This window comes from Electrona antarctica (assembly GCF_951216825.1).
Source record: "Electrona antarctica genome assembly, contig: scaffold_233, whole genome shotgun sequence".
NCBI classification, from domain to species: domain Eukaryota; kingdom Metazoa; phylum Chordata; class Actinopteri; order Myctophiformes; family Myctophidae; genus Electrona; species Electrona antarctica.
Genome location: NW_027638412.1, coordinates 32,057 through 45,000, shown reverse-complemented (window position 1 = coordinate 45,000; position 12,944 = coordinate 32,057). Strand labels below are relative to the sequence as shown.

General features: G+C 42.7%; 1 protein-coding gene across 1 annotated transcript in view; it reads right to left on the bottom strand.

The window, feature by feature from the left end:
- Positions 1-12,944, bottom strand: part of alox12 (arachidonate 12-lipoxygenase) — a 52,124-nt gene that overhangs the window by 8,688 nt on the left and 30,492 nt on the right. The window contains exons 10-11 of the mRNA XM_079530988.1: positions 6,780-6,983; positions 4,100-4,186 (exon numbers count right to left, since the gene is read on the bottom strand). Coding sequence (XP_079387114.1) covers positions 4,100-4,186; positions 6,780-6,983 — 291 coding nt within the window. The remainder of the gene's footprint in view (positions 1-4,099; positions 4,187-6,779; positions 6,984-12,944) is intronic.

Below are 12,944 nucleotides of genomic sequence, written 5' to 3'. Positions count from 1 at the left end.
TAAACTATGGAATGAACTTCCCATTGCAGTCAGAACTACAGACTCACTCCCAATCTAAACTATGGAATGAACTTCCCATTGCAGTCAGAACTACAGACTCACTCCCAATCTAAACTATGGAATGAACTTCCCATTGCAGTCAGAACTACAGACTCACTCCCAATCTAAACTATGGAATGAACTTCCCATTGCAGTCAGAACTACAGACTCACTCCCAATCTAAACTATGGAATGAACTTCCCATTGCAGTCAGAACTACAGACTCACTCCCAATCTAAACTATGGAATGAACTTCCCATTGCAGTCAGAACTACAGACTCACTCCCAATCTAAACTATGGAATGAACTTCCCATTGCAGTCAGAACTACAGACTCACTCCCGATCTAAACCATGGAATGAACTTCCCATTGCAGTCAGAACTACAGACTCACTCCCAATCTAAACCATGGAATGAACTTCCCATTGCAGTCAGAACTACAGACTCACTCCCAATCTAAACCAGGGAATGAACTTCCCATTGCAGTCAGTACTACAGACTCACTCCCAATCTAAACCATGGAATGAACTTCCCATTACAGTCAGAACTACAGACTCACCCCCAATCTAAACCATGGAATGAACGTCCCATTGCAGTCAGAACTACAAACTGACCCCCAATCTAAACTATGGAATGAACTTCCCATTGCAGTCAGAACTACAGACTCACTCCCAATCTAAACTATGGAATGAACTTCCCATTGCAGTCAGAACTACAGACTCACTCCCAATCTAAACTATGGAATGAACTTCCCATTGCAGTCAGAACTACAGACTCACTCCCAATCTAAACTATGGAATGAACTTCCCATTGCAGTCAGAACTACAGACTCACTCCCAATCTAAACTATGGAATGAACTTCCCATTGCAGTCAGAACTACAGACTCACCCCCAATCTAAACTATGGAATGAACTTCCCATTGCAGTCAGAACTACAGACTCACACCCAATCTAAACTATGGAATGAACTTCCCATTGCAGTCAGAACTACAGACTCACTCCCAATCTAAACTATGGAATGAACTTCCCATTGCAGTCAGAACTACAGACTCACTCCCAATCTAAACTATGGAATGAACTTCCCATTGCAGTCAGAACTACAGACTCACTCCCAATCTAAACTATGGAATGAACTTCCCATTACAGTCAGAACTACAGACTCACTCCCAATCTAAACTATGGAATGAACTTCCCATTACAGTCAGAACTACAGACTCACTCCCAATCTAAACTATGGAATGAACTTCCCATTGCAGTCAGAACTACAGACTCACTCCCAATCTAAACTATGGAATGAACTTCCCATTGCAGTCAGAACTACAGACTCACCCCCAATCTAAACTATGGAATGAACTTCCCATTGCAGTCAGAACTACAGACTCACACCCAATCTAAACTATGGAATGAACTTCCCATTGCAGTCAGAACTACAGACTCCCTCCCAATCTAAACTATGGAATGAACTTCCCATTGCAGTCAGAACTACAGACTCACTCCCAATCTAAACTATGGAATGAACTTCCCATTGCAGTCAGAACTACAGACTCACTCCCAATCTAAACTATGGAATGAACTTCCCATTGCAGTCAGAACTACAGACTCACTCCCAATCTAAACTATGGAATGAACTTCCCATTGCAGTCAGAACTACAGACTCACCCCAATCTAAACTATGGAATGAACTTCCCATTGCAGTCAGAACTACAGACTCACTCCCAATCTAAACTATGGAATGAACTTCCCATTGCAGTCAGAACTACAGACTCACTCCCAATCTAAACCATGGAATGAACTTCCCATTGCAGTCAGAACTACAGACTCACTCCCAATCTAAACTATGGAATGAACTTCCCATTGCAGTCAGAACTACAGACTCACTCCCAATCTAAACTATGGAATGAACTTCCCATTGCAGTCAGAACTACAGACTCACTCCCAATCTAAACTACGGAATGAACTTCCCATTGCAGTCAGAACTACAGACTCACTCCCAATCTAAACTACGGAATGAACTTCCCATTGCAGTCAGAACTACAGACTCACCCCCAATCTAAACTATGGAATGAACTTCCCATTGCAGTCAGAACTACAGACTCACTCCCAATCTAAACTATGGAATGAACTTCCCATTGCAGTCAGAACTACAGACTCACTCCCAATCTAAACTATGGAATGAACTTCCCATTGCAGTCAAAACTACAGACTCACTCCCAATCTAAACTATGGAATGAACTTCCCATTGCAGTCAGAACTACAGACTCACTCCCAATCTAAACTATGGAATGAACTTCCCATTGCAGTCAGAACTACAGACTCACTCCCAATCTAAACTATGGAATGAACTTCCCATTGCAGTCAGAACTACAGACTCACCCCCAATCTAAACTATGGAATGAACTTCCCATTGCAGTCAGAACTACAGACTCACACCCAATCTAAACTATGGAATGAACTTCCCATTGCAGTCAGAACTACAGACTCACTCCCAATCTAAACTATGGAATGAACTTCCCATTGCAGTCAGAACTACAGATTCACTCCCAATCTAAACTATGGAATGAACTTCCCATTGCAGTCAGAACTACAGACTCACTCCCAATCTAAACTATGGAATGAACTTCCCATTGCAGTCAGAACTACAGACTCACTCCCAATCTAAACTATGGAATGAACTTCCCATTGCAGTCAGAACTACAGACTCACCCCAATCTAAACTATGGAATGAACTTCCCATTGCAGTCAGAACTACAGACTCACTCCCAATCTAAACTATGGAATGAACTTTCCATTGCAGTCAGAACTACAGACTCACTCCCAATCTAAACCATGGAATGAACTTCCCATTGCAGTCAGAACTACAGACTCACTCCCAATCTAAACCATGGAATGAACTTCCCATTGCAGTCAGTACTACAGACTCACTCCCAATCTAAACCATGGAATGAACTTCCCATTACAGTCAGAACTACAGACTCACCCCCAATCTAAACTATGGAATGAACTTCCCATTGCAGTCAGAACTACAAACTGACCCCCAATCTAAACTATGGAATGAACTTCCCATTGCAGTCAGAACTACAGACTCACTCCCAATCTAAACTATGGAATGAACTTCCCATTGCAGTCAGAACTACAGACTCACTCCCAATCTAAACTATGGAATGAACTTCCCATTGCAGTCAGAACTACAGACTCACTCCCAATCTAAACTACGGAATGAACTTCCCATTGCAGTCAGAACTACAGACTCACTCCCAATCTAAACTACGGAATGAACTTCCCATTGCAGTCAGAACTACAGACTCACCCCCAATCTAAACTATGGAATGAACTTCCCATTGCAGTCAGAACTACAGACTCACCCCAATCTAAACTATGGAATGAACTTCCCATTGCAGTCAGAACTACAGACTCACTCCCAATCTAAACTATGGAATGAACTTCCCATTGCAGTCAGAACTACAGACTCACTCCCAATCTAAACTATGGAATGAACTTCCCATTGCAGTCAGAACTACAGACTCACTCCCAATCTAAACTATGGAATGAACTTCCCATTGCAGTCAGAACTACAGACTCACTCCCAATCTAAACTATGGAATGAACTTCCAATTGCAGTCAGAACTACAGACTCACTCCCAATCTAAACTATGGAATTTGGTTCTGACATTGCAGTCAGAACTACAGACTCACTCCCAATCTAAATTATGGACTGAACTTCCCATTGCAGTCAGAACTACAGACTCACTCCCAATCTTCCACCATAGTCTGAAAACCCACCTTTTCAGACTCTAAATTACGATGGGAATAAATCAGCTAAATGAAATCAAGCTTCATTATTCCTGCAGGACTCGACACGTCGTCACGCAGCACGCTTTCCTTCAAAGGAAGTCAGTATAATTTGTATTGACCTTTGATTAAAAAAAAAATACACACACATATATAAATGTTCCCATAGTTTTTCCATTATGGTCCAAAAGTGTGGAAAACAAACGTACAGGTTTCATTTCACTACGTCTTTAATATTAATAAGGATAATATTACATTAACCCTTCACTGACCCTCTTGAAGATGCCGTCACTGGAGATGAGCTGAGTGCGCCCCCTACAGTTGATCTCCAGCGTGTAGCGCAGGTGAGGAGCCAGCAACTACGGGGTTAACAACAAGCACACCATAACCGGAAGTTATGTGGGAATGCCTACTGAGCGGCAAAAAAATACTTTCTGGCCTTCATAGCTGCATCCACACAGAAACGTCCTATTTGATTGCATTAAATTACTTTAAACAACATTAAATGCACTTTGTCACTCTCTTTGCCACTCGATTTGCCACTCGATCTGCCATTCACTTTATGCATGCGCATACCCTCTAAAGACAGGGTGTACCACAGGGCAGGGTGTTAGTACAGTACCTTATAGACAGGGTGGACCACAGGGCAGGGTGTTAGTACACCTTATAGACAGGGTGTACCACAGGGCAGGGTGTTAGTACACCTTATAGACAGGGTGGACCACAGGGCAGGGTGTTAGTACACCTTATAGACAGGGTGTACCACAGGGCAGGGTGTTAGTACAGTACCTTATAGACAGGGTGGACCACAGGGCAGGGTGTTAGTACAGTACCTTATAGACAGGGTGGACCACAGGGCAGGGTGTTAGTACAGTACCTTATAGACAGGGTGTACCACAGGGCAGGGTGTTAGTACAGTACCTTATAGACAGGGTGGACCACAGGGCAGGGTGTTAGTACACTTTATAGACAGGGTGGACCACAGGGCAGGGTGTTAGTACACCTTATAGACAGGGTGTACCACAGGGCAGGGTGTTAGTACAGTACCTTATAGACAGGGTGGACCACAGGGCAGGGTGTTAGTACACCTTATAGACAGGGTGTACCACAGGGCAGGGTGTTAGTACAGTACCTTATAGACAGGGTGTACCACAGGGCAGGGTGTTAGTACACCTTATAGACAGGGTGGACCACAGGGCAGGGTGTTAGTACACCTTATAGACAGGGTGTACCACAGGGCAGGGTGTTAGTACACCTTATAGACAGGGTGTACCACAGGGCAGGGTGTTAGTACACCTTATAGACAGGGTGTACCACAGGGCAGGGTGTTAGTACACCTTATAGACAGGGTGTACCACAGGGCAGGGTGTTAGTACAGTACCTTATAGACAGGGTGGACCACAGGGCAGGGTGTTAGTACACCTTATAGACGGGGTGTACCACAGGGCAGGGTGTTAGTACACCTTATAGACAGGGTGTACCACAGGGCAGGGTGTTAGTACAGTACCTTATAGACAGGGTGTACCACAGGGCAGGGTGTTAGTACACCTTATAGACAGGGTGTACCACAGGGCAGGGTGTTAGTACAGTACCTTATAGACAGGGTGGACCACAGGGCAGGGTGTTAGTACACCTTATAGACAGGGTGTACCACAGGGCAGGGTGTTAGTACACCTTATAGACAGGGTGTACCACAGGGCAGGGTGTTAGTACAGTACCTTATAGACAGGGTGGACCACAGGGCAGGGTGTTAGTACACCTTATAGACAGGGTGTACCACAGGGCAGGGTGTTAGTACAGTACCTTATAGACAGGGTGGACCACAGGGCAGGGTGTTAGTACACCTTATAGACAGGGTGTACCACAGGGCAGGGTGTTAGTACACCTTATAGACAGGGTGGACCACAGGGCAGGGTGTTAGTACAGTACCTTATAGACAGGGTGGACCACAGGGCAGGGTGTTAGTACAGTACCTTATAGACAGGGTGGACCACAGGGCAGGGTGTTAGTACACCTTATAGACAGGGTGTACCACAGGGCAGGGTGTTAGTACACCTTATAGACAGGGTGGACCACAGGGCAGCGTGTTAGTACACCTTATAGACAGGGTGGACCACAGGGCAGGGTGTTAGTACACCTTATAGACAGGGTGGACCACAGGGCAGCGTGTTAGTACAGTACCTTATAGACAGGGTGTACCACAGGGCAGGGTGTTAGTACACCTTATAGACAGGGTGTACCACAGGGCAGGGTGTTAGTACAGTACCTTATAGACAGGGTGGACCACAGGGCAGCGTGTTAGTACAGTACCTTATAGACAGGGTGTACCACAGGGCAGGGTGTTAGTACACCTTATAGACAGGGTGGACCACAGGGCAGGGTGTTAGTACACCTTATAGACAGGGTGGACCACAGGGCAGGGTGTTAGTACAGTACCTTATAGACAGGGTGTACCACAGGGCAGGGTGTTAGTACAGTACCTTATAGACAGGGTGTACCACAGGGCAGGGTGTTAGTACAGTACCTTATAGACAGGGTGGACCACAGGGCAGGGTGTTAGTACACCTTATAGACAGGGTGTACCACAGGGCAGGGTGTTAGTACACCTTATAGACAGGGTGTACCACAGGGCAGGGTGTTAGTACAGTACCTTATAGACAGGGTGTACCACAGGGCAGCGTGTTAGTACAGTACCTTATAGACAGGGTGGACCACAGGGCAGGGTGTTAGTACAGTACCTTATAGACAGGGTGGACCACAGGGCAGCGTGTTAGTACAGTACCTTATAGACAGGGTGGACCACAGGGCAGGGTGTTAGTACAGTACCTTATAGACAGGGTGGACCACAGGGCAGCGTGTTAGTACACCTTATAGACAGGGTGGACCACAGGGCAGGGTGTTAGTACACCTTATAGACAGGGTGTACCACAGGGCAGCGTGTTAGTACAGTACCTTATAGACAGGGTGGACAGCAGGGAGCTGTCTCAGCGTAGCCACACAGAACACCTCCACCACCAGGTGTGTTCGGAGGAGGTGGGACAACACCTGGAACACCTGGAACTCGGCGTGGCGGACCCACATCTTGGCCAATAGCCAGGCCAGAGGAGGGTCACGTGGTAGGAAGATGGGCGTGGCCAGGCCCGGCGTCTGTCCCAGCTGCAGAGGGGAGGAGTCAGTGAATTAAGAGGTGTGATTCATAACGGGGAAACAAAGGGGAGGAGTCAGTGAGTCAGTTTCATATAATTCAAAATGGCGGGTGATCTAAAGGTCAGAGGTCAAAAGTCAGAACACGAAAGTTTTTCGGCATCAGGAGACACATATGTGTATCAAAGTTGCATTGCCAACGGTCAAGCGGTTCATGAGCTATGCACGTTCAAAGTTTGCATTTTCAATTGAGTGCTATAGCGCCACCCTTTGGCCAATGGTCATGGGCTTCGCATGGCCCTCTACCAGACTACCGTGTTTCGCAAAAAACGACTGCACGATTCAGCCAGAACAGCTATTTTTGGCGGAAGGAGAAAGAGAAGAAAAATAAACATAAAAACAATAAGTGACCAAAGTCACTTCGTGACTTCTTGGTCCCTTAAAAATAATAATGATAATGATAATGATAATGATAATGATAATGATAATGATGATGATGATGATGATGATGATAATGATAAACGCAGAGGAAGGAGTATTTTGGTTATTATTTTTATGATATCAATCCACTTTATAATTGTCTATCATATTGTTTTTAAGAGTTTTTTTTTAAATACATGTAATGAGCTACTTAATTTTACCTCTTTATTGAGGCTGTTCCATAGTGTTACTCCTGTGAATTAGTTAGTTAAACTAGTTAGGTTAGTTAGTTAAAATGGATGTTTAAACAAGTGAAGTTAGTAAGTTAGTTAAACTAGTTAGGTTGGTCTTGTTTCTAAAGTGTAGTTGTTTATTTGGTCTTGTTTCTAAAGTGTAGTGTTTATTTGGTCTTGTTTCTAAAGTGTAGTTGTTTATTTGGTCTTGTTTCTAAAGTGTAGTGTTTATTTGGGATTGTTTCTAAAGTGTAGTTGTTTATTTGGTCTTGTTTCTAAAGTGTAGTTGTTTATTTGGTCTTGTTTCTAAAGTGTAGTGTTTATTTGGTCTTGTTTCTAAAGTGTAGTGTTTATTTGGTCTTGTTTCTAAAGTGTAGTTGTTTATTTGGTCTTGTTTCTAAAGTGTAGTGTTTATTTGGTCTTGTTTCTAAAGTGTAGTTGTTTATTTGGTCTTGTTTCTAAAGTGTAGTTGTTTATTTGGTCTTGTTTCTAAAGTGTAGTTGTTTATTTGGTCTTGTTTCTAAAGTGTAGTTGTTTATTTGGTCTTGTTTCTAAAGTGTAGTTGTTTATTTGGTCTTGTTTCTAAAGTGTAGTTGTTTATTTGGTCTTGTTTCTAAAGTGTAGTGTTTATTTGGGATTGTTTCTAAAGTGTAGTTGTTTATTTGGTCTTGTTTCTAAAGTGTAGTTGTTTATTTGGTCTTGTTTCTAAAGTGTAGTGTTTATTTGGTCTTGTTTCTAAAGTGTAGTGTTTATTTGGTCTTGTTTCTAAAGTGTAGTTGTTTATTTGGTCTTGTTTCTAAAGTGTAGTGTTTATTTGGTCTTGTTTCTAAAGTGTAGTTGTTTATTTGGTCTTGTTTCTAAAGTGTAGTTGTTTATTTGGTCTTGTTTCTAAAGTGTAGTTGTTTATTTGGTCTTGTTTCTAAAGTGTAGTTGTTTATTTGGTCTTGTTTCTAAAGTGTAGTTGTTTATTTGGTCTTGTTTCTAAAGTGTAGTTGTTTATTTGGTCTTGTTTCTAAAGTGTAGTTGTTTATTTGGTCTTGTTTCTAAAGTGTAGTTGTTTATTTGGTCTTGTTTCTAAAGTGTAGTGTTTATTTGGTCTTGTTTCTAAAGTGTAGTTGTTTATTTGGTCTTGTTTCTAAAGTGTAGTGTTTATTTGGTCTTGTTTCTAAAGTGTAGTGTTTATTTGGTCTTGTTTCTAAAGTGTAGTGTTTATTTGGTCTTGTTTCTAAAGTGTAGTTGTTTATTTGGTCTTGTTTCTAAAGTGTAGTGTTTATTTGGTCTTGTTTCTAAAGTGTAGTTGTTTATTTGGTCTTGTTTCTAAAGTGTAGTTGTTTATTTGGTCTTGTTTCTAAAGTGTAGTTGTTTATTTGGTCTTGTTTCTAAAGTGTAGTTGTTTATTTGGTCTTGTTTCTAAAGTGTAGTTGTTTATTTGGTCTTGTTTCTAAAGTGTAGTGTTTATTTGGTCTTGTTTCTAAAGTGTAGTGTTTATTTGGTCTTGTTTCTAAAGTGTAGTTGTTTATTTGGTCTTGTTTCTAAAGTGTAGTGTTTATTTGGTCTTGTTTCTAAAGTGTAGTGTTTATTTGGTCTTGTTTCTAAAGTGTAGTGTTTATTTGGTCTTGTTTCTAAAGTGTAGTGTTTATTTGGTCTTGTTTCTAAAGTGTAGTGTTTATTTGGTCTTGTTTCTAAAGTGTAGTTGTTTATTTGGTCTTGTTTCTAAAGTGTAGTGTTTATTTGGTCTTGTTTCTAAAGTGTAGTTGTTTATTTGGTCTTGTTTCTAAAGTGTAGTTGTTTATTTCGTCTTGTTTCTAAAGTGTAGTTGTTTATTTGGTCTTGTTTCTAAAGTGTAGTTGTTTATTTGGTCTTGTTTCTAAAGTGTAGTTGTTTATTTGGTGTCGTATATGTACACAAATATATCTATTATTTACAACAATAATGTATTTAACTTTGGGGAATAATATAGGTGTGTTGAAAAAAGTGTATTTGTAATACAGGGTGTATCATGTTGATTAGGTGGTAGGAACCTTTGTAACAGGTCCTCGTGTGACACAGGAACCTGTTCATGGTCACACCTCTGTTTACATTAATAAACTGTTGTCTGGTTGGATTATTTCATGGGGAATAAAAGGAACGGAACTCTCTCCCAAACACAGGTAAGACGTGCAGAAATGGACTGTTAAAGTGTGTGTGTGTGTGTGTGTGTGTGTGTGTGTGTGTGTGTGTGTGTGTGTGTGTGTGTGTGTGTGTGTGTGTGTGTGTGTGTGTGTGTGTGTGTGTGTGTGTGTGTGTACATGCTACATAACTATTTTTTACGGTAGTTTGTTTGGTCTTGGTTCTAAAGTGTAGTTGTTTATTTGGTCTTGTTTCTAAAGTGTAGTTGTTTATTTGGTCTTGTTTCTAAAGTGTAGTTGTTTATTTGGTCTTGTTTCTAAAGTGTAGTGTTTATTTGGTCTTGTTTCTAAAGTGTAGTGTTTATTTGGTCTTGTTTCTAAAGTGTAGTGTTTATTTGGTCTTGTTTCTAAAGTGTAGTTGTTTATTTGGTCTTGTTTCTAAAGTGTAGTTGTTTATTTGGTCTTGTTTCTAAAGTATAGTTGTTTATTTGGTCTTGTTTCTAAAGTGTAGTGTTTATTTGGTCTTGTTTCTAAAGTGTAGTGTTTATTTGGTATTGTTTCTAAAGTGTAGTTGTTTATTTGGTCTTGTTTCTAAAGTGTAGTGTTTATTTGGTCTTGTTTCTAAAGTGTAGTGTTTATTTGGGATTGTTTCTAAAGTGTAGTTGTTTATTTGGTCTTGTTTCTAAAGTGTAGTTGTTTATTTGGTCTTGTTTCTAAAGTGTAGTTGTGTATTTGGTCTTGTTTCTAAAGTGTAGTTGTTTATTTGGTCTTGTTTCTAAAGTGTGTAACGGTTTGGCTTGGGGTGCCAGTTAGGCAAATGCCTAACACAGTTGGACCACTTGGGGACAACTGCTTATTTTTTAAAGCCAACCTTACAATGGATTACAAGGACAAATATAGCAATAAACCACATGAACCTGTAAACCATATAGCCAGGGATAGGTTACCCAAAAAGCAAACCTTCACTCAATACAACAGTAAATCAGTAAATTCACACAGACACAGAAGAACTCAGTTTGATGTTGCGTGTATTAGACTTATAGAGACTCCAGCCCACACCCAAAATCCAGTCCACAGTTTCCAAAACCACAGTAGCGTCCACAGAGAACAGTCAATAACATTCACGTATTCACAACACCTCAAGGTTATTCATTCACTGAATGAAAGGTTATCATCCCAAAGAAAAGAAAACAAATTAAATCCCACGGCCTGTACCGGGGTGATTAGAACGAGGCAACAGGGTGTTCGTGTGTGAATGTGTGTGTGAGCGTGTATGGGATGGGGGGGGGTAGGGGGCAGATACCAGACACAGATAGAGCAGCTCCGTTGCTGAACGACGATGAGACAGGCACACGGACAGTGGAAAACGCCCCAAGGATTCACTTCTCAGGTTTTCGCTCCTCCACCAGGATCCGATTACAGCTGGGTCTTCATTCATCAAAACACACCGCGCGGACTATAACTCGCGACGCGATCACGTCTCTCCACAATAGTCTGGCTTCTCTCTGACAGGCGCCGCCATCTTGCCTACCCTTCCATTCATAGAACGTACCAGCGTCGGGGGCGTGTCGCTGCGCTGACGTTAGTCTGTGGGTGTGCTGGGTTGTGCGTGGACATGAATGATTGTGGTGGTGTGAGTGGGTGCGTGTGGGTGCGTGTGCGTGCGTGCGATAGCAGATCGCTACATTCCTCCCCCCGTGTAAAAAGCCGAGCAAGAGGAGGCGTCAACTTCAGCTAAATCCTGGAAAATCTTCATCCTCGCTCTTCTCCTCGAAGACATCCAAGATCCGCCTCACGTCCTGTTCTTCAATCTCCTCCGCTGTAGGATAGCAGGGCTTTAAACGAGAGACGTGCACAATTTTCCTGTCCTCCCCTGAATCCTCCAGTACCACCTCATAATTCACCGGTCCAACCTGGTTGAGAATTCTGTAGGGACCCAGCCACTTTGGAGCAAGCTTGGCAGCGAAAAACTTCTCCGCCTTGGACAGAGGGTGAGCTCGCAGCCATACTCTATCCTTTTCCTTGAACTCCAGTTCCCGTCTGCCTTTATCATAATTTCTCTTCTGTCGAACCCGTGCCTTGTGTAGGTTTCCCTCCACAAAATCCTGCAGCTCACTCAGCTGAGTGATCTTCGGATACGACAGGGAATCCGGTGTGACTTCCCTTGGCTCCAGCATGGCCTCCAGAGGTCCTCGCAGAGGTCTGGCCAAATTCAGCTCGGCTGGGGTCACTCCAGTTGACTCATTGATGGCAGAATTGAGGGCAAATCTGAATTCAGGTAAGTGCTTGTCCCAGTTTTTGTGGTTGTTGCCTACAAAAGATGCTATCATGGTTTTGAGATTCCGGTTTATTCTTTCTGTCAGATTTGTCTGTGGATGGTATGCGGTGGTCATTTTGTGCTTCAAATTCCAGGTTTTGCAGGTTTCGTCGAAGAGGTGGCACCCCAGATGTTTAAAAAGGACCTCAAACAAATAAAACTGCTCCAACTCAGTGGGAAATAACTTTATTGAGTCAAACAAAGGATTCAAATGCAAAATGGCTACTATGGATGGAAACATAGTGGACATTTCAGAAATTGTGGCTCCACACACAATGAGTACAATAATACAAATCAATCACTTTACTTACTTAGGCCCGTCGCTCCCAGTGGAGCATAGGCCATCAACGACTCTTCTCCAGCCAACACGGTTTTGGGCTGTCCTTTCCGCCTCTCCCCAGCTGATTCCCTGTCTCTTCAGCTCCGCCTCAGTGTCCCGCCTCCAGGTGTTCTTAGGCCGCCCTCTCCTCCGCTTCCCCTGGGGGTTCCAAGTCAGTGCCTGGCGCGTTGTACTAGCTGCCGGTTTCCTCAGGGTGTGGCCAATCCATCCCCACTTTCTCCTTAGGATCTGTTTCTCCACTGGCTCCTGACTCCCTTTCCTCCAGAGTTCTTCACTTCTAATTTTGTTTGGCCACCAGATCTTGAAAATGCGCTTCAGGCAGCTGTTAATAAATGTCTGGATCCTTTGCAATGTCCTCTTTGTCATCCTCCACGTCTCTGAACCGTAGAGAAGTATGGATTTGACGTTGGAATTGAAGATCCGTACTTTGGTTGTCATGGCTATTTGCTTCGAGGACCAGATGTTCTTCAGGATGATGAAGGCTGCTCTAGCTTTACCTACTCTAGCTGTGATGTCGCTCTCTGTTCCGCCCTGTTTATCTAGAATGCTGCCGAG